At 35.8% G+C, this 27,741-nt stretch overlaps 1 protein-coding gene across 9 annotated transcripts in view; it reads right to left on the bottom strand.

Annotated features, from left to right (window-relative positions):
• The window catches only part of LOC100644288 (papilin), a 160,962-nt gene that overhangs the window by 30,084 nt on the left and 103,137 nt on the right, over positions 1-27,741 (bottom strand). For all 9 annotated transcript variants that reach the window (XM_048406107.1, XM_048406106.1, XM_048406114.1 and 6 more), the window contains exons 3-6: positions 14,749-14,936; positions 11,106-11,166; positions 1,486-1,568; positions 30-180 (exon numbers count right to left, since the gene is read on the bottom strand). In XM_048406107.1, the coding sequence (XP_048262064.1) occupies positions 30-180; positions 1,486-1,568; positions 11,106-11,166; positions 14,749-14,936 (483 nt within the window). The remainder of the gene's footprint in view (positions 1-29; positions 181-1,485; positions 1,569-11,105; positions 11,167-14,748; positions 14,937-27,741) is intronic.

Genomic DNA, 27,741 nt, shown 5'->3' with positions numbered 1-27,741 from the left:
CTGCAGTGAATTGAGGATCGTTAACTCACCATGCATTTGCCTCCGACACAGACGTCGTTCTTCTCGATCTCGCATGGCGTCCCGTCGATCACCATCTGTTTGTGCCTGTAGAAGAAACGCTCGCCGCGCGGCATGCAATTCAATTCGCACTTGTTCGGCCCGCCGGTGTACGGAATCCAACTGCGAACGATTTTGCGCGATTAGTCTCGCTGTGGGCCGTTTTATGGCGCGGAAATCTGGCGTTCGTCATCGATCTTCTCGATAACTAGCTGTTCTCCCTTCTGAGGGTGCTAACAGCTTTTTGGGCCACGATTAGGTACTGAGTTTTCACTTCTTTTGTTTTATTTTTATTTTATTTCATTTTTTAAAGATCTTCGTTTACTGGATTGTAATCCTTACAAAAATGTATATGTAGAATCTTAAAATTAAAAGATAATAGAGAATTAATTTTCAGTCATGATTCGCTTGCTCGATCACCTTTTATCGTGTTTGGAATAAATATAAACACATGACATCAGCGATCAATCTCGTTTCAAAGTATTATTGTTTAAGAAGATCGGTCACCTTCAACTGTTTAAATGGATCTATATACATTATTTATTGCGTCTGCTTTCTTGGCCGCTATAAAATTAATATGAGTCGTATAACTCGTAACAAAAAACGTGCACCGGCTCTGAAATGAATACTGACGTTAAGTGCAAAACAAGGCTATATAGTTCTACTAGGTCAATTCTAAATTCGTATTCTAAATTGAGCACTACAATGGACGTTCGAATTTATTACTATTTTCATACTCTATGAGAGATCTGAAACTTTTGATAAAATAAATGAAGGTTTCACAAATGTGTATTTTCGTTAAGTTTCCAATTTTAAGACTTCTTTATAATTACACTTGTTATTAAGATAGGCAATATTGCAATATTATAACGACATTTAGCTCCAAAACTAAATAAAAGAACAATTTTAAGAACATAGAATTTACTCGTAAAGTATTGAATTTTAAAAGTATTTCCTTGTGTAAGACAAAAAATTGATTTATCGTGTTCCCTTTCCCTATAGCCTTGAAATATAATAGGACTATGGATCGTAGGAATTAAAAATTGAAAGCCACAAAAAACAGAAAAAAATGAAAACATGTTACAATAAAAACATTTCAATAGATACTGTCAAAATATTTCTCTATCAAGAAAAAGTGCTTTTTTACAAACAGTTCGGTGTTTCAGCATGTATGTAGCGTGACGTGAAATTCGAGCGTGAAACCTCGCATTGAACGCGAATTTAAACGAGCATGGATTTCAACTTCGGACGACCATTAGATCTTGTCGGAGATTCGCAAAAAGTCCGCGACCTTTTCTTGTCGAAAATGACGTCGACAATAAATCACTTTCGCCGCGTATCCAGAAACTCCATCGGGATTCCACGACTATTTTGAACGAATGTACTGACAAAATGGATCACAGGTAACTTGCGGTTTGCGATACTCACTCATAGTGAATTCCTTCAAATGGAACGTTGTTGAATTCGGCGCACTGCTCTGCTCGGAAATCCTTCGGTTCACCGGGACATTCCTGAATAAAGAAACAAAGAGCACTGTATTAATAAGTTGCGCGAAATTCTTTTCTAAACGTGCGAGTTATTTCGATTTATTCAGAAACTTCAAACGAATAATTTATAAGTAGACAAAGAATAAAATGCACATTCGTATTATTATTGATGAGAATGGAGGAAATATATACTAGTATATAATTTTGTTGATCTTATAATTTTAATGTTATTTAGTAATTAGAAAACTTAGGTGTATTTAAGTATGACATAGTTGAAAAAAGAAATAATTAATTAAAATAAAAATAATTAATTAAAAAGAAATAATAAAGACAGATCCATGAAGTTTTGTGAAAAAATTAATCAAAAGCCTTTTTCGTATACGAAATGGAATAATTAATATTTTTAATGTAAACATTTTTCGAGAGAACTCCACATTCAAATTAAATAAAAAAGTTTTGATAATATGTGAATGGTTGACAAGGCAACGGATTCTAAAATTGCTCTTATATGAAAAACGATATTTTACGCTCTTCAATTACATCTATTAAAAAGAAAGATAAAAAGAAACCCGTGCGAAAAATGATTCATTGAATGCCCATTCCTTGCTGCATTGTTCACAAATATAATTTACTAGATCCCCACATCTGAAACCTGTACTCTAGATTTAGTCACCCTCTTGTTTTCGTCCTATACATTGTATCGTCATATACCGTGACCAGGCACGTTTTCTAATCTTCGTCGTTGCTATACGCACACGTATATTTCTTCGCGAAGGGTCCGCCCCCGTTAGGTTACAATATTTATTTCCAAGTCTCGCAAGATCGTGTGGGGCAAACTGCAATTTTATTGTTTCGTAGGCAGCGAAGAGGAAAAAAGAAAAGCACATGAACGCACGTTACTCGTAATTGTAACTGCGAGCTTTTCGTATGCTTTTACATCAAGATTTTTTCCTATTCGCCTCAGATTCTCTCGCGATTCAGTAATTTATCGTCAATTTCCATGTTCTAATTTTAAATTCGGATTTATGTTTCTTACAGACATCGTTATTTCGTGCGAAAAAGGCAGCAACAAGTAAATAATAACCTGTTAATAATAAATATCAAGGCTAATAAGTTTTGAAATGATGTATATGTATTTCAAAGCAAGAGGTACATATATAATCTAACATCGCAACTTTCTTAATTCAGTCACGTTTCTATCATTAACATCGCATGCCGAGTAAAACACATTAAGTAAGTAAATATCCACATTGAGTTTTCATATCTAATAAATAAATATCATTTCATCTATCTATTTAACAAGTTTAATAAAGAACCCTTATAAAACCACAAAATTCTTGAAAAATTTCTATTTCTGGTCTTCAAACTGTGCAAAATCCAATCTCAAACAAATCTCAAATCAACCTGCAAAACATCCATACGTGTGCCCTATAGAATCTCCCGTATCAATCAAATGCAACCACCAAATCAATAATATCTCACGCCCCAAAATTCCCCTTAGAACGATCCAACCATGATACTCCGCTACATTATTTTCCACCAACGACTGGTCACAAAAATTAGATGGTCCCAGTCACACACGGGGAAACATTGTGAGTCAACAGGAAAGCTACAGGAAAGTTGGCCTGTTCAGGTAATGTCGATAAATTGAGCGAGGTGAAACGGGCAAAAAGATATCCCGGAGGGACTGGTACAGCACGCACGAGGATACGTCGGCTAGGATTTATGACGGGAGATTTCTTGCGGAGACACAGGACCCCGTGGAAAGGGGTGGGGCCATTGGGTGAAATCGGGCCGCTTGGTGACCGCAAAAGAAAAAGGATCTTGATCGCGAAACCCGCGATCCCCAAACGATGTCAAAGGTTCTGTGACCCTGGTGATTTATGGCGAACTGCTTTGCCGTGGCGGTCCTGCGATTGACCTTGAACGCTTGGTAGCGAATCGATTCACAGGGCACCGTCTCAGAGTCAGAGGAACCTGCACGAATCTCGTGGAAAGTCTGAAAGATGCATGACTCGTGATCAGAGACTTCGCCTCTTTTCAGGATTGTAATTATTGTTTCAAAATTGTGGTTAACTTCTGTAGTGTGCTATCAGAGAGAATTGTTGGTTTATTTATGTTGGGTTTGAATGTTGGTTTATTTATTATTGGGTTTGAAAGCTACGAGTTAAGTTTGATTTGATCTTATTTAAAAATAAGCATATGTACGTTCTTCATACAGAAGAAGAATTCATCAGCCAAGTTTTATGATTATGGAAATGAAACAATAATTTTGTAGTAAAATGAGATAAAATTATTCCAATTGCTGAGGTAAATAGACTGATTTTATTAAATAAATGGGATGATCTGCAGATATTATTGGAACGGACAGAAATGAAATAAAATTTTTCAGTTGTGAAACCAATGAAATTATTAACGAATAAGGATATGAAAGATAAAATATGAACAATGAACATAACGTAACAAAACATAATGAATTAGCAATAAAGGCCATGAAAGAGAATTTAGAAGTACATCTTTGGAACAGTGCTACTACTATCTGAATGATTCAATTTTATGTTCTCTTTTCCGTGTGATTTATGGACACAGAGGTATTAAAGCATACGATTGCTCTATCATTTTGCCAGCACACCGTGGTCGTAATTCTCAAAAGAATCGCAATATCTCACGTTTGGGATACGAATATGCGGAACGTCTGTTTGTTTCGATCTTTTATATGTCACTTGCCTTTAGCAGGTGTCGTCCACCCCGTCAAACGTCAAATATGCTTCAGCATAAAAGAAAGAGGAAAAATATGCAATGCATGTTTACTTAGTTTCAAAGAATGTAGAATAAACATCCGATATTAACGTAGAATGCTTATAAATCGACTATACTCACGAATGTATAATTAGATTTAGAGTTCCCAGACAAGAGATATATAGTTCTAAATAAAGATCTGTTACATTTTCCATGTCGTCACTTCGAAGTGTCAGATGTAAGGAAGAGGAATTTATTCGATCTCATGTTCAAATAGCTCAAGTGGCGAAGCAATCGACTGACGAGTGGAAGACCTCCATCAAAATCCAAGTGTAGTTTTATTCATCCATCTTTCATACATACTTTATCCACTTTCACACGTCTCTTGAAAACTTCTAAATCAAATAAAATATTAGGTATCGTAAGAAGTTCCGTTATTTTCTTTAAGCCATTTAATTTATAACAATAATATCTCCCATAAAATTATCAAACTATCACCTTTCTACAATTCACAATCTACAAGCTCAAAAAATAATTATTACATGTAAAAAGTCCTACCTAAGTCCTAAATCTTTTCAAAAATGGAGAAAGAAGCTAGTAATTACCATTTCTGTATTAATCTTAATAATTTTATATCTTAGCCTACAATTATTCTTCTATCTAATTCCAGCAGTAAACTAGAGAAGTTGGCGAGAATTCAGTGGAAACAGTTTCATAAATACAGGACCGAATATTCCCGCAATTACGAGGACTCGCAATTAAAGGTTTGCCTCGTTAAAGGAATCCATCTTCTTCAGCCTCTTTTCCGTTCCCTCGTTTATTTCTCGTTCTGGTCTGGCTTTCATCCACCGAAGTCTCCCGAGAGTTTCCGCCGTTCAATAATCTCTGTTTAGCCGGCAGGCATTGTTACTAATTACGAAATGTTTCGCGGTGCCGGGACAAAGGGGCGAGAACAATGAGCGGTGTTCCGGGAGGGAATTTTTGCAACGGCGAGCAATTCGCGGCGAGAAATGGATTGCCCCTGATATCGTAAGTGGCCTGGCGTTCGTTCAATTCCCTTGGAATGTATCGCAGCCGTGGGACGTCTCTTTGCCGGGGAACTAGATTACACGCCGAATGATTTTAGTAGAATGCACGATGGGACGTTAGGTAAGTATTAAAATTTAACGAGATTAATTAGTGTTTAGGGGATTTTTTCTTGTCCTGAATGTGAGGAAAATGAAGTAAAATTGAAATAGAATCGAAGACAAAAATAGGAAATTTTTCATTCCGTTACTATCTTTTAACTGTTCGATTCAACTTTCTTGTCTTTTCTGAAAAAGATAATAATTTTGAAAGAATAGAGCGAAATACGATTAATCAAGGAACTTTTATATACTTTTTTAAAAATTAGAAAATCTTTTGCAGTGAGAACACAATTGAAGAATGCAAAATTTCAAATCTTTCTAATGAAATAAAATTTATAATTTACTTATGGAAATTAGTCTCGAAAAACAATTCTTCAAACACACCAAAGATAAGAGATACAGATAAAAGCGACACTTCTCGTGCCAATTTTCAACAGCTTTCTCGCACGGAATAAACGTAATTAAATGATGCTTAGAATGTTAATTATCATTAATTCACTTATTGCTACGTTATATCTAAAATGTGACGACAATAAAAAAAGCAAAAGGATATTTGTTATGGAATATCATTAAAAAAATGTATAATCATATTTAATGCGGATGAATATTTATATAGATTTGAAGCTGATTATCGTGGGCCAAGCTGAATCAGCGATCAATATCCATAGGCCGAGGACGCATAACAGCGACGCAGCTTGCGGCTCGTTTCATTTAGCACGTCACTTTAACGAAGTTAATACTTCGCGAGTCCATGCTGTATAATGCCCAGCCGTTCATAAATTTTAGCATCTCCGACAGCGCACTGCTGCGTTATCGGGTGGTTGGGTCATATTGTTGCTCTCGAGAATCATTAAAGAGCCTTTAAGCCACGCAAGATTTTCGACAATCCTCCTTCTATCAACTAACGTGATTTTACGTCCACAGTTTGATCCATCGTATTATAATATGTATCCTTTAATATTGTTGAATTATCACGTTTTGGAACTCATATCCTAATTAAATGAATCAAAAAATATTTTTAAGATGACAAATACTTTTATATTGGTATTCTTCTTGTTCTCATTCTTGCAATGTTTTATTTTCTGTACCTATTATCTAAATAGTTCAAAAGTTAATCTTCAAACTTGATTTGTATTTAATCAGTCGCGAAAGTCTTCTAGAAAATTTCACCATGAAGTTAGTACGTTCTATGTGAAGAAGATCGATTAAAAGCTATTTTAAATACAAAATATTATGCAAAAACATTAGTTCAAAATAATAGGGGTATACAAATACAAAAAAAAAAGAGTTTCCCTTTTTGTTTCTGCTTAAATATCTTTGTGAAATAACACATCTTGCTATAAAATATTCATTTCCATACGCTGTTGTATTATAAAATACAGAAATATGTTATAGATATGTATTATGATATGCATGTATGAGATATAATATCATATATGTAACATCTATTGTAACATATCTACGTATAATATTTTAATTGTGGAAACATCAAAAAGATATCCTAGAAACAATTCCATTGAAAAAAAGACATTTATGAATCTTTGAATTTTTAAGATTTTAAAGAAATTCTCTGTACTTCTACGGAGACCATTATATTCTCGGAAGAAGCGCGATTATGAGGACGTGCTTAACGCTGCATAGAAGTTCGAGTTAGATCCATCTAGCAGAAAAGTAATTCGAAGCATCGTAAGTTTTGCGATGTGATGGAAATAATTTTTATAGCGGGTACGTGACTTTCAGAAATACATTTTCACTAGTGATCTTCTCCATCTAGAAAGAAACGGTCGAGGGTTGGAGCAAGTGGTTCTGTTTCCGAAGTAGTTTCTTGTGTCTTGGTAGGCCGTGATCGAGGGTTCGTGATTCGAGAAAATGAAATTAAAGCTGTGGGATCGGTAGCTCGATTGGCGTGGCGGGCGCTCGTGAAAATTGATGCGACGACGTAGCTTCAATTACCGGCAGGAACAGCGAGGGAAAATCCCGTGGACCGTGTGTGACGGGGAAATTAATTTTTAACACGAAAGGGAAACCTCGTTCGAGACTCTCGTACAATTTCTCAAAAGTTTGTTTCAACTCGAGTTCGATACGAACAAAAATTGGCTTCATTGTTTTTATCGTACGGCCACTTGAAGTATTAACAATACGTTTCGACACTTAAAAGTTTTTGTTGTTTTCGTTTCATGGTTTGAGTAAGAAGTAGATAGTGTTCGCTACAGAATCGAATAAAAAATTAAATAACACACAAGTCTAAGAAAAAGTTTGGTTGTACTTCAACCCAATTTTAATCGAATGAATGAATTCATTCAGTAATTGAGAAGGTTTTCAAACCTACTCGTATGTGGCCTCAAAGAATTAAATAAAAATCCATTTTAACATTTTCTCCTCCTTAGCAAATCTTACTATTTCTCTAAAGAAATGGAACTCTAATAGATAAAAAATTACTAAAAATCCACTTTTAGAATTACTTCTCCTGAACAAATCTGCCCTTTTCAAAGGAGAAATCAATAAAATTATTAAAAATCTACCTCCCAAATTCTTCCTCCCCAAAAATATTACCTTTGAGCAGAAAGGTATTCTGCCCGCTGAAGTTACTAAAAATTCACCTCTAATATTCTATCTCCTCAACAAATCCCGTTTAAAGAAAAAAGAAAACTCCAAAAAAAGTTCACCAAACTTCGAACCTCTCTACCACTCCGATTTCCTCGAAGACGACTATGTACAGTCTCCATGTGTGTTTACGATTGCCACGAGCGAGATCGTACGGTTTTAACTTGGCCAACCTTCCTGAATACACCCTCGAGTGCCCTCGACTCAAGATTTAGTGTTGGCTCGTGGGAGGGCGATCTTAACCGTGGCTATAAACTTTTAATCCCTGCTCGCGGCTTCGAAACGGGTCAACGCGTCCATCAACCAACGGATGTACTGCGAAACGATCGTCGTGGCTGCTGCAAACGCTACCTGGGCCAGAGATTTTACGGCGTCCCGGTGACCTCGTGAGCTTACAGTCATCGGCTGGAATATAGCGGCATGCAACGTTTCAGGGACCGGCTCTGCTTGTCGCCGATTATTAACCCTTCGTTTTGCCTAGTTATTGATCGATAACTCTCTTTTGTTCATTTTCGTCGTGGGTTGATTGGAATCGACTATGTCTTTGGCAGAACATGATCGTTTAAGTGTTTAGAATCGTGCATTATTTTATATTGTTTGAAGTATTTATTTCGCAACGAATGATTGTACTTTTAAAATTTGGGATATAGTTTCTGATGTAATTGGGGGATAGAAAAGTAGAGGGTAGTTTTAATCGCCACACGAAAATTGTCAAACTAAACCAACAAATTTTATTTTTCAAGTAAATTTAGTTACCAGATAGAGGTAAAAAGTTTTTCAACCGACTCTTTAGTTTATCAATATAAAATCAAATATCAAATCAAATTGAAATTCGGGTCCTGCTGTGCGAGGGTTGAGAAAGTAATTGTTTTAACCCTTTCAGTACCAATTGTTTTTCAAACTGACGAAGTTCTCAATTTTGTAATATCGCGCTATAAAATAGTGAATATTCTGATTATAAAAATGAATAAAAAGTAGAATTTGGATAATTAGACAACATAATTTTACGTACCACCCCAAACAAGTTTTCTCATGTTAGTGGTTCAAACTGTTCGTTTTTCCATGTCAAGGAGTTAGTAAGAAGAATAAATAACAAAGAGCTATCTCTTAGAAATAGCTAAAACATACGAGTGGAGAATGCAATATCCTATTGTAATACTCCAGGATTAAAGTCGTAAAGCGCATTCGTGACCTGAATACATATTTGCTCTCTTTACAAAAATTCTGAACAAATAATACAGAGATTATCTTCGAAAAAAAGCTTCGGATTTATTTGATCATTTTTATCACTTTTCACCTCCAAGTACATATTCATAGATCACAATAATACAATTTTTCTTAACCCATAAATACGTTTGTACAATAAGGACACATCTGAATTTATAAAGTCAAACAAGTTAAAATTACGCTTATTAAACGAAAACAACGTTTTTCTTCTTCGAAAAATAGCATTCATAGATAGATTTTCAAGCAGGACCCGCGGCTACATCCCTCGAATCGCGACTGTTGGTGCGGATTAATGGATCGCCGGGCCAATTTGTCAAAATGGGGCGAATCGGACAGAAAGGAATGGAGATTAACAGTATCGCTTTGATTAAGTGGTTTTAAATGAAAGTTGGACGGGCAATGCCACGTGTATGGAGAGTCAAAGCGACGAGAATGATAGCCGGATCGATCCAGGTTAAACGGTGGAACGAGACGCGTGATAAAGGGACAAAAGTTCTTTCGAACAAGCCACACGTGAAACGTCGATCGTCGATGGGAGATCCGTCGTCAGGTTCAAAGTTCAGCCAGTCTGCGGCTGACATTTAACGAACTGAATTAAATAATGGTATAAATCATTTTATTAAAGACCGTCGAACCGATCCGCGAGAAATTGACCGACATATCTAAAGGTTAGGGACGTGCACCAGGCAACGTATATTTACTCATAGCAAAGCTGTTCGTTTGATGAGAGATCTGCTTTAAACGCGAATAGCTGAGAGAAATTTAGCTGACGAATTTCTACTTCACAATACGTTACGAAATTTTAGGAGGGAAGAGTAAGAGTGAAAAATGATTTGTTTGAATTGAAAAGTTCTTCTTTAATAAAATGATGTAAGGTGAATGAAATAAAGTATTATTGTGTGATCAATTTTTATATTATTTCTTATATTATATAGGTTTTAGAAAATCTTTAACTATAGCATGTTTATTACACAAATTTATTTTTGTAATATTTGTACGATATAATATGCACACAGATTTATATGCATACATATCGAATATGAACTGTGCTGTATTTTACATGAATTAGTTTTCTGGTTCATAATTGTCAATTATGTAAACAAATTATTAATGCAAATTTATATAATATAGAAGTCAACTTCGCACGAAAATTGTTTATTAGTTTTATTCCACATAGCGTGCATAATGAAAATGCAATCAGTTGTGGATGTGTTAAATCATATATCTATGTATAGTTGCATAATAAACTTGTTATTATCATCATTACTAGAGTACTGTCATTATATAATCTTCTTGTTAAACTCATGTATAGGAGAAGTATAATTTCCTACGTGTCGGTAGGAATTCAATAATAACAGAGTAGAATGTATTAAGAAACTGTTTAGCCAAAGTGAAAATATCGGGCAATTCTAGATAATGGAGAACGATACTCATTGGTCATGCAGATGCGAGTAATTGAAGCATATGACACGTGTCGCGGCCTCGTTACTGTTTGATAGATTGTCCAGAGAACTGACCTATTACAATAATAGATCGCATAGATTTTCTCTACCTACATGACTATTAATGATGTATAACTGCGCGTTTGATTTGTTTATCTTATGCTATTCTTTATGTCTGATATAAAAATAAAAATAAAATTGTTCCAATCAAATTAAAGTGGGTGTTATCGAATAATGTTTGTTAAATGATTTCTAAATGATTACCAAATAATACTTGAAATACTCAAAAAATTGATTTGATTTACGTAAATATATTTGGATTTTTTATTATATTATTGTGCTAATACTTTATTGATATCTTACATATCGATATTTTGAGTAGAATAAATGTAATAACATCGCGTTTTATAGATCACACTCACCTGGATATTGCAAGAGAAGAATCGCCTCGATGCACCACTGCACCTGTTGTAGCCATTGTCGCTGCAACGATAAGACATCTTTATAGCGTTCAATAAGCCTTTTCACAACAGAATATATCAATAATCAAGATAATCAAAGATCATCAAAGATAATCAAGATAAATAATCAATAAGATTGATACTCCCAATATTTATCTTAGACTTAACTTTAAAATGATTCCACATTTATTGTTCTTAACAAGGCGCAAAAGAAAATTTTAAAAAATCCAAAATCACAATTAATTTCATAGTTATTACAAATTTATTGTGACCAAATTAAATTTTAAAAAATTCGTGATTTCACAAAACTGCGATTTCATCCGCAAAGCATGATCAATTCCATAATTCGATAATTTTATTATTAATTCTGTTCGTACCAAATTTAATTGATAACACGAATAAGCGAATATTTGTAGCGTGTTACACTGATCCGTTCGATTCCAAAGCGTAGATCCAACGATCCCGAAAAAATGGCGGCTCCTATCTCTAATCGGAAATTCACAGTCCGTTAAATCTTGCGTCGGTCGTACCTCCTCGTTAATGAGCTTCTTTCGAGGAAACTCGAAGGAAAAGTGGAGCGACGAATTTTTTTCGCACCGTAAACCGCCAACGTTCTCCACCTCGACTCGCTGGGGAAAAAATGCGATTCGCTGGCTCGGTTTCTAAATAATTCGTGCGCAATCCTTTCGGGGAAATTGCGCTCCCTCGCCTTACACGGCTTCCATTCGAATGAAATTTTTATACGGAAATCAGGCGGAAGGAATCTAACGTATGAGTTTAATGCACTTGTAAAGCGGCGCTGAATTACCGCCCTGGATTAGTTGAACTACTCGCTAAAATTTTTTAAGTAAATATATACTTAGTGCGAAGTTTTGAAGTTTACTTTTAGATCATAAAGCAAATCTTTATAGTATAAATGAGATGTCAATTTATATTAAGCCTATATCTATTCACCTTTGTTCGTCTGAGCAAATAGATGGGTGAAATGCAACAGATAGTAATTCTCTACCTGTTTTGAGTAGTATATTATTAGATAGGTATTTTGTTTGGAAAATTACGCTCGTTTTTTTATGTTTTTCAAATTTGAGTGTATTATGATTCGTACAATTATTTTATTACATCCACTAATTAAATTTAAAATACCTATCTTAAAAGATTTAATCTAAATATTTTATCAATTCCAACATTGTATTAAACCAGTGATTATAAGCCAATTAAAATATTAAAATTAACTTCTATCGGAAACAATTAAAAATAGCACCTAGAAAGTTTCTATTTCACATCGTGAACGCTTTCTTCAGCAATTTTGGATTACGATATTACGATGCAATATAATCGTAACATGAAATTAATCTAGCATCGGGTTCTTTGAAATTAGATACGCTAGACGAAGAACGATGGTCATGATCGAAATTCTAGTCGCGGAAATCGTGAAACGAAGTTCGTAAATTGAAAAGAACTGCAAAGCAGCGCGATTAAGATTGACCTACGACGGACATGATCCATCCATGAGATCATTCTACAAGCCGAATGCTTTCACAAGATACGATTAGCCCGCTTTCTCGTTTCATCGAACGTGTTATTAGCGATTGGCTCTCGATTTCTTCGACCGATACCCATCGTTCTCTCGTTCGATTTTCCTCTTTTCCTCGTTTCATTTACGTAACGAACTTACGGTCTCCGCTACCTTCCTTTCAGTGCGAAATTCTTTGAAACGATTGGAGTGATATCAGAAGAATGCATTAATGGTCACGATTAGTCTTATTTCTTTATTATTAAATAATTTCATTATTATTAATTTGTTATTTATTATTATTGAACAGACTTTAGATATATTTTAAATAAAACAGATTTCTTAATAATTTACATAAATTAAACATGTAAAGTTTTATAATATAAGAAATAGGGTTTTCTATACGAAAATTGCGAAATTCTTGGAAACGAAATTTTGAGACGACATTAGAAGCGTGAGCGAGGTACGTTAAAATATTTCTTTAATGTTTCGTGATCTTTTCTTTGGCTACCACGCAGATAATATAAAAAAAAGTATTGATCAAAATTCATAATATGAAAACCTGTATGATGAAAGTTATAGCTAAAACTTTTTACTCCTTTTAAAACTTTTATATATGTAGTATCTAAATGGGTCTTAGAGGAAAGGACAAGTAATGATGTTTTGATTTAATAAATAATATTCAAAACAACGAAATGATTACAATGCTGTCGTACGTCTTATTCTCATACTCGACTTTCGACTTCCGATTCACACTCTCTGTCTTCTGCACTCGCTCTCGCTTCTCAACTCACACTGCACGCCTTTTGCATTCGTTCTCTCCGGCTTCTCAACTAACACTACCTTTAACGTCTCTTTGTCTTTTCCCGTCCTATCGAACACGTGTCCCGAAACGCCCGTGGCCAGGGTCACGCAGGCCTTTTCCACGAAACTATTCACTTGAAAGGACCGACGACACATTGATGTACCCGACGATTCCGCGGCTCTCGCGACATTATTTATGGATCGGCCGATATTTTAGGCCTTTTGTCCACGATATATGATTTAATATATGATTTACACACATATGATTTAAAATGATTATATATGATTTATATATGATTTATAAATACACATATATGATTTAAAAATATGTATTATAAAAAATGCTTATTAATTCATGGAAAGCACAACATAAGATCTTACGATGTAAAAACAAATTTAGCACGAAAAAAATTGTGAGATCGTTTGAGACCAAGCTTCAGAAGGACACCGGAAGCGCGCGCTGATGGTCGCGATTAATCTTAGCCGAGCATCCCCCTTCAGATAAGAAGGATTTACCGTGATTCTCCGCAAGAAGTTGACCCATCAAAAACTCTCACCAGAAAAGTCTTCGAAGCGTGGAAACGGCGACGAGACCGAATTGAATTTGAATAAACCCATCTTTTGCGAAAAGACGAGATAAAAAATTAATTTTCCATTACCGAGTCCGACTGGGGACATTTCGCGGGTCGTTGGAATTTCAAGCTCAGTTTCGTTAACGTTTGCCTGCAGTTATGTCTTGTAATGAAATATTAACGCGGTATAAGAAATTCTAAACGTAGGAAAAACATCTCGTGAATATTTATAGGAACGAAAACCGTATCTGAAAATTGTCGTGAAAGTCTTCAGGTGCTTCCTGTTTGGATATGTAATAGTGACTTAATTAGAAAGTTCTCTTCGTCACATTAAACTGTATATATACGTGTAATTAATGTAAAGTATATATAATTGGAAGAGTTTCTATGGTAAACGTGGTCATTAGAATGCTGAATGTTCTTGTAAAATTAACATTATTAGCAACTAATGCAATAACAATTATAGTAAAAAAATATAATAGAGTAATATTAACAAGATTTTATAAATTACCAGTGATAATAAATTCTCTTATAATAGTTATTTTAATAATAAATTTTCTGTTAAAGCGAGTAAAGTTCAATAAATGAATCCTATAATACAAAGTATGCCTGTTTTACATAAAACCGTAGAGTTATAAATATTTATCAATTTATCACAAAATCATCAACTAAACTTATAAAATTTTCCCCTAAAGAAATAAGTCGAACCACTTACTCTATATCAAGACACTGTCTGGTCTGATGCGCGACACCACCACCACAGGACCTGGAACACGAGCTAGGCGTAGACCATGGTCCCCACGTTCCTTGTTCAGGTTCATCCGTATCCAACACGAAACTACTAGGCAAATAGCTTTCTCCATGTTGACGACGATGTCTTTCGTGCCTCAATTTTATGTGATGCTGAAACATAGAATTACGAAAATACACTTAGCACACTGTTCCTGTAGCACAAAATCCTCCAAAGAGGTCAAACAAAGGGCAAGGTTCGGCTATCGAGTATCAGTATCAGAGGTCGCGCAGTAGACGTGGGAACACAGGGCGAAGGTTTCACGTTAAGTGCCCCCTTATTCACCTGTGTGCTGGGTCTTGCGTTGCAATAGGAGCATGAGTGACCTTCGTGGGGAGCAACATAGGCGTGATCCCCTTATCGGTTGGCTTCGATAAGGTATAGGCTTTTAGCAGTGATAAACGGCCAGCTAGTGACAGGAGTGAAACGTGAACTACGTTATCGTTGCCTGCAAGAGTATATTCGATGGCTTTATGGGTTAGATTCACGTTAAACAGCAGGCACAGGTGTGTTTTCTTTGGTTCAGTTGGGTTTAAGTTGGAGGCGAGGTGATCGAGTTACTACGGTATAGCTACATTTTAGATTCATGACGTAAGCTGGTGGCTATAAGTATTAAGATACCTACGCATTTGTTGGAAAATTGTAATAAATTGTTCTGTTGTAGTTTTCTTGGTATTTTAGTATTATGAGGTACGTGTGAAGTAACAGATTTCTAATGTGAAGAAAATAAAAGCAACGGAAAATACTCAGTTTGTACCAAATAAAGTATTTTATCGAAACGCAACAGGTGTTTTCGCAAAGTCTAGTTCCTTTTTATGAAATAAGAGATTTCTAATAAAAGAAAATAAAAGAGATAATAAAAGCTTAAACATCGAGCAACGTTTTCTTCAGCAGTTCATTAAGGGTATTCAGAATGATTTCATTTATATTTCTCTATTTTTCTGTTTCTACCGCTTTCGTCCGTATAATTCGGCATCGTTCTACTTGGTCCTCTCATAAACAAAACAACCAACGTTAGCAAAATTCAGTTTAACTTCATTCAACTAACAACGCTGTATAATAGAAACTCCTGGTTTCGTTTATATTTTTCGATTTCCCTATTTCTTTTAATTTCGTCCGCATAATCCTATATTATTCTACTAGATTCTCCTACCGCGAAAGGCAACAACGGAACACTCCAAGAGACGAGCGTTCCCCTAGTCATTCCCCATTTTCATACTTGCAAATTAGAAACCTGGAAGAAATATCGCAGTGGGTGAGCGTACCCCTTGCTCAGTTGACCCAGAAAGAAAAGCTGGAGATTAATATCCAAGCAAATGGGGCGACAATCGTGCGATCTTGAAAGGACTCCTGGGTTCTCCTTCGTGCCTCTTTTCTCTTTTATAGCTCTTCTTTCACCTTTAGAACGGCAGTCACATAACGTTTCCACCGGTCGACCATTTCTGGCATGGCTCCAAGCCAGTTTGCATTGGTTGGTTGTAAAGTGCATGCCCTCCCGTTTCCAAATAGAATTATCGCTCCACACTTTTTGCCCTTCGGCTTTTCTCTTCTTCTCAGATAGATAAGATTGCCTTTCGTTTAACGATCTCTACCGTTTCCTTCCAGTTTCTATATCTTAATATCTGGGAGATTTAAGTTCTAGATTCCACATTCTAGATATTAGAGTATAGCAGGGTTACATTATTAGAGTCGGCTTCAACATCTTAAAATTCAACTTTGCACAAAATGATCAAAGTTGTTGTATATTATGTGACATATGTTACTCCTTAAGATAATAACGAAAGGATTAGAAAATGTCGTATCCTATGCAATGTATTTTATCCAAATATTTCGTTATGTTAACGAGATCACTAACAACGAGTTAAACAATCCATTTTCCATTTTAAGTTACTTAAAAATTATTCATAACCAAATTTGGTGAATTGTAAGGTAACTCGCTTAGCTCAAACATCCTTCTAATTCAAATGATCCTATTCTAGCTGGAGTTCATGGATCGAAGATACTCGTTGGTTAGAATCGAAAGGAAAGGAGAAGTTGCATGTTCGACTGGCGTCGGTGTACATTTCCTCGAGATTATTGGTCCGCGAAGGAAGTTTCCAGAGTTTCTGGTAACCAGTTGAAACTTGTCCCACGAGCTGAGTTAACCTCGCGGCACAATTTCGAAAGTTTCCTTGATCGAAGTGTATCTCCGACCGATAAATAGCGGTGATAAATGAACCGGCCCGAACAGCCGCTCATTTTTCACCGACTTTATTAAATTTCTTGCCGCTCTCGGCTCGAACCCAGTAACGCATTTACGAAGCTAGGTCGCGAGTAATCGCTCGATGATAGTCCGAGGCGAGATACTATTTCAGAGGAGCAGCATGACCCGGGGAAAGTAATATAAATCGACACTTTTGGACAAATAAGGTATAAACTTCGATATGATACTACTTCGATATAATATGAAATAATTGGTCGGCAAGATGTTATGTTTGACGAAATTTAGAAATTTTATATTTTCATACAGTTTAATTCGATCGAAAATGGTAATTCAACTAAACGGATATTCGACTAAACGGATGTTCTGTATCATAATGGAAGCATTCATAATCATTTCAACATTTTTTCAACTTTTTTAAAGGACTAGAACAGTAACAAAGAAACGGTTTGACTACGGATTGTGGACAAATATATTTATGTATGAAAAGTTAAATGGCTCGAAATGATAATTTGTATAACATACAGTTACTATATATTCTATTTAAATGATTTTGAAATTTTCTAATTGTTATAAATATTTTAGTTTGATAAAATTCTCTATTCTCTTCTTTCAGACTGATTGCTTCTTTCGTTCTTTAATTTACTTAATTATACAGAGAATTCGCACTGTTTTAATATTTTAATTGACGCACATACAAAGAATTGTGCAGTACAAGCGGCGGTAATTCAGAACCGAGCTTATAAATCTTCGAATCTTCACCGACCTGGTGCACCATGTTGGATAACACGCAACGAGATTTATTCAAACATTGGTCAGTACATTAAGTAACTCTCGGGGAATCTCGTTTCATGATCTCATCAAAGTTGGAACACAAGCTGGGCATAATTTAACGCGTGGCTCGTGACTCTGTGCCGTAACTTGTTAATCGGATGAATTCCACGCGGCATAATCAATACGAACGCAATAAATCTATCTTCTATTAAACATCCGTGCAATTACGAATTGTAAACCCATCCATTCCTTCTCCGATTCCTCTGCGTTTGTCTTGGTCAATTATTCATATACAAAATAGTAGTTAACCCCCAGGTGAACCTTAAATTGGTTTTCACGATACCTCCAACGAAACAATTTCGAAGCAATTATCCACTGACACGCCAATGTTCGATTTCAGATTAGCCGGTAAACACTACACGAATGTTTCTTCCTTCTTTCCCTTTTCCTCAAATACACTAATTGTATTTTCAATATATATTGAATATATATTGATATATATTTTGTATATTCGTTGTTATTTATGTACTTCTTGTGGAAGAAATCGAAAGTTAGGAAATTTTTTGAATTTTTGAAATATTACAAAACCGAATTTTTGAAAAATTACAAAACTTAGAATTTTGGGAAAGATTGAAGAATTTGGAAGAAATCTTTGCGAAGTTGAAAAATTTGAAAATGCTAAAATTTCTGTAATCTTTAGAAAAATTTATAGCAAAGGTTCCAAGTTTACAAAATTTTTAGGATCGGCCAATGGAATTTCCTAAAAATTGTACCAACTTTAGATTATCCCAAAAGTTCCAAAGACCTGCTAAATTTACACGGAACGTTTTACTTTTTATTATACACGCCACAGAGAATCATCGCTTCAAATTTCGACGAAGCCTTCAAGCGAACCATCTTCGATCGTCCATATTCTAAAACACTCTCCAACTGCAACCGGTTAACATGAAAGAAAAAAGAAAGCAAAAGAAAAATCACGCAACTTAAGACGAATTTAATTCTATGGAAGTTTCTTCGTTCCCTTTGCAGTCTTGCCTGTCGCAATTAAAGATGTGTCGCGAAGTCTCTACGTCGCCCGTATCAAGCTTCAAAGGGTTCCATATTCCTGTTCCTCGTGGCGCCTTTTCCGGTCGTTCCTCCGCGATACAGCGAAAAAAATAAGAGATTACAGACTGGCAGGCTGTAAATAAGTTTCGTACAGCTGTACGTGGATTTTTGTGGAGCGTGGGAGAACACATGGGCCAGAAGTGTCGTCAGCGTTTCCGCATGAGTCGACTCAGAGGCTTTTCTTTCCAGTGAGCATCTGCGCCGTGTGTCGTGTGGAACCGTAACGTGAGAATATACGACGATAATAATGGCACGACTGCAACGTGGGTGACTATAAAACCCTGTAGACGCGATTCCGTTTTGCAAAACACCTCTCTAAGAGGTCCACCGACATAGGGAAAACCGTGCAGATTAAAACGCCGGGTTTCTTCTTCGACGGCGAACACCCGGTGGCCGGTGTAATTTATGCGTCGTCGCTCGGAGAATCGTAATTTTTCGACGTTCTTTCTTCTGGCTGGCAAGGACTTCCGGTCTCGCTCGCCTGAGTTACTCGCGGTTCAAGTGAAAGGTTAACCAATGGTAGGGATTGATTTACAATGAAGGAAAGCGAGAGGTGAATGTGGGGTGCGTAATTTTGTATTTGAGATATTGGATATTTTGGAATTTCGTTAAGTCAGTAGACTTTTAGGTTATGTTCTAAATTATCAAGGATATTAAGGATATCTTCGAATCTTTAAGCATAGTTTATTGATGATACATAATAAAATACAACCTCGGAGTAGAATAGTAGATGTTTGTTTAATATCGAAAGATTTATCATACGACTGGTGTGTACGAGTTAATTCGCCAAAATTTCTTGAAGTGAAAATTGTCTTCGTGAAACTTACATCTGAGTCAGTTAAGGTAAATGTGAACCAATTGACAACTCATAAAAATTCCTTCAAATGAAGATCATCTGTTATTTATTTAGAAGGATACAAAATTTAAATATACAGAATACAGAACAAAATTTGGAATTAGACAGAATTACATTTATCAAAAATTGTTAAGTGCTTCTATTCAATAGTATCCTACATCCTCTTCTTCGTACATCGTACAAAATTCCTAGTAAAACAATCAACCAAATATTCCTAATCTAAAGTCACTCTGTCAAACAAACAAAAAAAGCTCTCAGCTAAGAAATTTAAATGAAAGATTCCCGAGAAGAAGCGATCTCAATTCAAGCCATGACACAATTCCTAAGATTGATCCAGCAGCTGTGCAGATTCCAAGATCTCGAATATTATCAATGACTCACTTCATTCCCTTTGATACCGCAGCTATAAAGGGATCTTTTGAAAAATAAAAGAGGAAAATTGGGTCTCTAGCAATTCTCACAGCAATATAGCCGCGATCACGACTAGCTCGCGATAAATCATGTAATTAAACCCGCTTCTTAAACGGTGACTAACCGTTCCGTGTACGTGAAGCCAGCTGCTACTGTTGTATGGTTTACGTTTACATCATCGGGCGACACGCGCGTGAAATGATCGGCTATTTCTGCGCCAGACTAGCAGACGCGGCTCGACTAAATTGGAAGACGGAGTTCACTTCTGGCAGGCTAGTAGCTTCTGTTGGATACAATTAAAACAACTGCCGGGTTTTCTAGCCACTTTTTCTTGTTAATCAGGGAATAAGAATTCTTGGATTAACCCAGTTCCCGCGAGTCGAGTCGATGTCTGTCATTGGTGACTGTGCGTTTATTCGTGGCACGCTGTCTCATGACTCGTAAAGCTTCGTTAGAATGGTTCGTTGTTATATATAGTGTATCGTATCATATTCTCGTATTGCCAATGACCATCTTATGGTCGGCCGAATTTTAGATTGAAATTGGAATGTGTTCCATTTGCATCTTCTTTCTTTTTTGCATTATTAGATATCTCCTTTTGATATTGTTCCATTGTTTTTCATTGCGTTGTTACTATTAATAGGTAATAACGTAATTAATAATTAATAGATTTGTAAGTACAAAAATTTGAAACTTTAATTAGGATTGAAGAACACAGACAAAAAACATGATAAACAATTTTATAGTTCAATAATAATCAACTCCATGTTATCAAAATTGTCCTTTTATTTGGTGGTAGAATTGAACGTGTATTTTTGCACTCTATTGAACATTTCGAAAATGATTTTCCAACTATTTGAAGGTTTGAACTTCGACTTTTATACAATTTCTTTCCTTCTAAAATTCTTATTTTTCTGTGGACGGAACTGAAAATTTGATAAGAATGACAACAAAGAAAAGGTAGAATTATCAAAATTAGATGGCGATTAAGTTCCATCCTTATTCGACAGTCTCCAAAAGTCCGCAGATGAATATAATTTGGTTAGAAATTGCTATAGAACGTGAACGGAGGATGAATTATTCACCGTTCATTTGGTTGCTTGTGCTCATTCCTGTATGAGCATTTAGAAACGCGCGAAAGCCGTGCCACAATTACACAAATTATGTCAAAGAATGCGTTTAACCCGGTGCAATGTTTCACCGTGTGCGCGTCACTATATTAAAGCGGACGATCGTTTCTGACATCAAAGCGGAGACCTTACAATTGTTAAGGTTTACGACACTCCATGGACGACCGGCTAATTTATGCTAATACGAGGTGGTTACGCGTCGAGGAAGTGCAACGTCCGCACCTTTGCGGCTTGACGCGTCGCCACTCCAGAACGATGCTATCCAAATGACCATGGAATGCACCAAGAAATTGTTTCTGCTCTGTAACGGCCTTTCATTTCATTCAACTTCTATCTCGCGAGATATGTGCAATCCATACAAAACTGTATATTTCAGATTCTATAAGTTTTCAATTTATGAAAAAAATCGTATAATAAAAATTGCATTTATTAAATTATCTTTATAGTCAATATAAAGTAATAAAAATGGAATTCAAAAGTTCAGTACTCGAATTAACAATTGAACAAAATTTTTTCTTCATTGGATTAATTTTTCATTGATTGCGAATTCACGAAAACTTTCTATGAAACTTTTCTATTAACAATATTCTCGAAACTTCCTCTAGATCATTTAAAATAGAAAATCTGGTCCGGAGGATCCTAAAATTAATATTACTCACTCAATTACTAACTTCATACCATATAATATTAACTTTCAATTCTAGCATCTATTCTTTCACAAATTCATATGAAGCTTCTAAACCTCACGGAATTTTTCCGTTGGAATCATTCTTCAAATTTCCTGTACAAATCAACAGAAAACAAAAGCTGTGAATGCTAAAATTATCATACTAAATACTAAGGCAAGATATCACACTATATTAACTTTCAATCACGGTGTCGATTCTTTCAGTAGGTTTCATTAGCTGTCAAATCGTTAATCAAACAAGGGACGATCGACACGGATCGAGGCTCGGCAATCTTGACAGTGTCGATCACGCTCGTTTCCATGATCGATCCTGTAGTCGATTAGCCGTGGCATTGGCTCCGGCGCGTCGCACGTCTGCCGTGGCGAGATACGAAACGTAACCTGTTAACAGTGAAACATAATCCAATATCCCGAGGGCAACGATCCGCAGGAGAGGCTTTCTGCGACCACCGATCGAATAACTCAGCCGAGCCACCGCTTCTCCGCATCGAGATTAACATAATCTCGATGACAGTGAATTAAGCTGCTCGATCGTATACGCTTACCTGTCGGGCTCGTTCTCGTTCGCACCTCGATAAAACACATCAATCGTTCTATTCTATTGGAAATCATATTCACTCGAAAACGATTTCATACGTTTATAGAGAATTTTTTTTCGTCAAATCGAAATCCAAGCGAATTTGATAGATCTCTGACGTGAATGAAGCTGATGGAAGATTGAATATTCTCGACTAGAATGTGGAAGCTTGAAAGTCGTTTCAATTTTTCATCTAAATTTGAATAAGTATGCTATGTGTCAAGATAAAATTTCTTATAGATCTATGTATGAAAATTTTTAATTTATTATCCTACCTGGAAATTTCCAAAAATATATTTAAATCATGTTAGTTTTCGTATATTTATTTTAGTCTTGAAATACTATGTGGAGCAATTCATTTCTCACTCATTTTCGTTTTGGTTATTTCTAAAAAATGATAGCTTCTTATACCTTAATATTCCATATAATCTTTTATTTTTGTCAAAGAAAAGAATTCGTAATATTTTAAGATGTTCAACATAAAATTGAAGTGAGAAATCATGTATCACATTAATTTTTCATATTTTGTGTGTACAGTAGTATGCAGCCACCTTTTAATAGAAGAAATTTATAATTGGGTCGAAAGTGATCGAATGAACATAACAGGTTTAAAACAAAGATACAATATTCATAACTATATGACAAAATTCCAGCTTGAGATGACTGAATGATTATATTAACAAAATTATAACCTTCATCCATTTAAAATCCCCTTTGACTAATTTTCCCAGTTGGGATATATATCTAGTTCTCTATTATGGTATTAAGTGAACTTTTCATGGATGTAGTATTGAAAGGTTAAGAAGCAATCAAAATTTTCTAAAGGACGAAAAGTTCTATCGGCCGCATAATTTCCCATGAGAACGTTGTTATAACATGTACACGCCTAAAACACATTTTCGTGGAGCATGGACCAATAATCGCGACATTAGTGGTTAGATAAGCACGAATGCTTTTTAGTAGCAGCGTCTCAGCAATAGAACGATAACTTCTCCTAGCAAGAAGGAGATCATTAATCATGCACACCATGAATTCGTGTTATGAAAGGTGGAGCAGAACTGGCGACAAAAACGAGGATTTAAATGCATCGACTTACTGCATCTCTGGTACTTGCGTTCGTGAAACTCCAGAATAGCTGGAATCGTTGGGAAGACTTACATACAGCATTATCTCCAGCCCTTTGGCCTTAAACTTCTAGATAATCGCGCCTTAATTAACCAACGATACAACCAATTTTCATGCTTAATGCCGTGTTAGATAAATTTTAATTAACCTTTTTATAAAATCTAATCTTTATCATAAGTAATAAATGTATTTGTTCTAATTTTTGTACATTATATATGTTTTATAAAAACATCTCTGAAAAAAATCATCTGAATCAATTGTCATCTGAAAAAATGGTCCCTTTAATAATTTGAGAATAATTAATGAAAAAATAGCCTTTCTAACTGACAAAAATAAATTTGTTTCTGAAAGAGTTAATGGGCAATTTCAAATTTCGTTTAACTTCTGACCCACATTTCATTACACGCTCGTTGAAGTGATGCACACGGTTTGGAGGCCGTGAAATATTACAATCACGTTTCGTATACTGACCACTGTTCCATGTTTCTGAGTATACACTTTCATTGTTAAACCTCATTCAAATTGATCAAACAATCTGAATTCATGCAACATACGTCACCTCTTTATCAGTGTTACCCTGTCATTTACTTGAAATATTCTTTCACATTTCTATTTGAAGTATTCACACGAAGTTATTCAAACAAATCGAAGAATACGACTTGTATCAAGACAGACTTCTCATTTTACTTATTTTACGATACTTTCTGTAGCCACTGTACTTGAAACAATAAAACAGTAAACTAAAAATTCATTTTACTCTTCCAATCCCCATTAAACAATTTTCTACATAATTACCCGCAAACTCATTCAAACCACGCCGAACATGCATTAACCGCAATTACTCAAGAATTATCTACAATAATTACTCGAGAATTTCATTAACAGAGAATTTCACTAAAATATGATATACCTCCTGTACCAACCAGTGTACCTAAATATCAACATTTACCTACAATGTGTCTGCAAAATAAATCTCATGCCGCAAACGTTCGTTCGAAGATCAGTCATGAAATGCGTTAGGATCTCCGGTGGCCACTGGTCCTTGAAATTCGACGGTCATACGAGATTGCGGTTAGGGAAGAGTTAATTAAATGGTTCGGGGAAGTTGATGTCGCTTGGGTCAGTCGATGAACCGTAAACGAACGCAACCGTACACACCACCACGCCTTACCCTTAATAATCACCGCGTATACATTCCGCTCGTCTGACTGCTCGCAGAGACGAACCGTGCTCGAATCGTGCAAATTGCCAGGACGATTTCGTCTGCTCGAGATCCGGCCCGATAACACAGGCGAAATGGGAATGTCTCTGACACGACGGTGAATTTATCGCGCCGCTTCGTTCGTTGACGAGCCGTCGTTTCGAGCCTTCGCGCGATGCAACCGCGCGCCGCGTTAACGAACGCGTTTTTTTCCTGTAGACTTCCCTCTTTTTTTTCTTCTTCCTTCCTTCTCGCTCGCGTAAATCACGGACGACACCGAATCGCGGGATTTCTGGCAGACGGACGAGTTAACAGGATTTGATAATGATGATGTACGATGCGTTGCTCGGGGTAATAGGTAGGCTTACACGCGACATTGAGGGTGTAATTTAGAGACGAGTTGGGGATAAACGAGTTCGTTTAAAACGACGTTACGATTGTGTGATTGTGTCTGCGATTTATTTGGGGAAGTATTTCCTGTGTGGATGAATCTGTCCCAAGTATTATCGCTGGACTGTGTTAATGCAAATTATGCTTTTACGAATACGGCTTGAGAAATGAGATCCAAATGGACAATTTTCTCGCATCTTTTTAATTTGTAAAAATATACTTCTATACCTTTGTATATCTGTGTACATTTAAAGCTACGTAATATCTTGGCGTGCAATCACCTTGGGTAATTGTGAATGGTAGAGGTTTGGTGTGGTTTCTATGGTGGAGCTGATGGGTGATTTATGTAGAAAATTGTTTATTGTGGGATTATAGCCGTAGTAACAAAAGTATTTTCGTTTTATTCTCTCTTTCTGTCCTCCAGTATGGGTATATTGTAAATGTTTGTTGAAATCCATACAAATTTGTAACCTAGCAAGTATCACTATTTAGAGAATTATTATAAAAACAACGTGTTTAAGGAATTGGCTAATATATTTCATGAGAATTCTATTGAAAGTAAGTTTAGTGATTTACAGATTCGTCAAAACTCAAAAGTAAATAAAGTAACTTTATTCATAGAAGTATTTTACAAATTGATTTTCAGATATAGTGGCGCATAAACGCGAACCTTTATCGGATTACTCTAAAGTTACTTGTGTAATTAACGTTTGCAAATATTCTGGTCACAACGAGGGTAATCACAGATAAGTTATCGTGTTTCTTAACTATTGCGGAGCCTGCAAGCTACGACTTGGCGCGTTTCCTTTTGCCGCTGAAATTTCTGTTCCATTCGGTGCTTATTCCACAGAGATACAATTAAAAGTTGCTTCTAACCTGTTTCCCGGCTTACATCTGCGCCACAGCGAAACAGCCAAATATAAAGCGAGAACTGTACGAAAATTAACGTTTACAGAAAGTAAAGAGAAAGAAAGCATTGCAAGAAAGAAAAGGCGTAATTCCAAGAAGTACCTGAGCAGCAACTTTTCGAACTGCTGCTTTATTTCCATTTCCTGCTACGTTTTAAAAACACGTGGCTTAAGAACACCGAGGAAAGAACGTTGCCGAAGTAACCAAATGGCTTTATACTGCATTTAAAAGCATCGAGGGAATTAACCACTTTTTGTCACGATTCGTTAGAAAATTACTTTCCGTGTTAATTCAAAAATTGGATTTGACGATCTGTTCTCTTTTTACAAAATAAACTGTTCTATATGCAATGACAAAAAATATATCTACTCTGTTAAATGGCCCATAAAATCTTTTCGCGTTCGTTTTACGAGCTGGATACTGTGAAAACGAGCACAAAGAGATGGAGACTCGTAAAAGGAGTTTAATTACTTCATTCCTAATCCATCGCGGCTGATAGATACGGATTCGAGCTCCTCGTAAATTCTGCCACCACCACATTTCCTCACTGAAAGACAAGGACTGTACAATCGTCTTTTATCTTTTCCTCGTATGGTACACCGTTATGACATCCTCGTTTTGTAACTATTTTTATGGACACTCAAATTGATGTAGGAAGTGTTGTACAAATGGAAAAGAGGAAATTCTTTATGGAAAGATATTGTCAATTAATATGTTCGATTTTAATGTCAAGTGAAGAATGACATTATTGCAGAAAATGCCACAAAAGAGGAATTCGGAAATGTCTGGGTAAAGTTCGAGAAAACATAAAATGTAAATTTTATCAAAAATATTTTATATATCTTTTGTTTCTGATAGATTTCTTTCTAATGGATTTGTTTTTAGGAAAAATATAATGCACTAAAATTTGGACCAGTTTCATTGAAAATAAATACATTCATGATTTAACACACCGTGTAACGCTAAAAGGTTAATAACTGCGGAAAATTCGAATAATTCGGAAAATTCTATTCATTACCAAGGTACACGAGTTATGTTTATGCTCCATATATTCTTATATTCCAATATTCTCTCAGAGTTTAAAGTCAGTAAGAGAACGAAGGGCATTAGTCGCGGGAGATTTCTTCTTTCATTCATTGCAAACGTAGTTACGTGATAACCCCGATCGTACCGCTATTCACGGCACTTTATTGCTCTTATTATATAGCATAGTTTCAAAGTACCACATTTGATACCTCCCTCTCTTTTCTTTCGTTTATGATCCTTTGAACCCCCTGATCCTTCGTATATACACCTAAATGTACACATAAACAGAGAAATGTACCGTACGGTAATTACAAATCTAGAAGAGACAGATTTTCTCCGAACCACGAGACAACTTCCGACTATCAACGTTTACGTTCCAAGAATACCGTGCTCGATTCCCAATAGATTCCCGGGATCATTTGCATTCGTTCGACGTACGAAGATCGACGAGACTGACTTAAAGAGTTGTAGCCAGATTGACGCGACTGTCTTCAACATTTTCTCGTCCTTTTAACTGCTATTTA

The sequence above is a fragment of the Bombus terrestris genome, chromosome 5, assembly GCF_910591885.1.
Source record: "Bombus terrestris chromosome 5, iyBomTerr1.2, whole genome shotgun sequence".
In the NCBI taxonomy this organism is placed as follows: Eukaryota; Metazoa; Arthropoda; class Insecta; order Hymenoptera; family Apidae; genus Bombus; species Bombus terrestris.
Note: the sequence above shows the minus strand (reverse complement) of the source record. Positions and strands in the feature narration are given on the sequence as shown.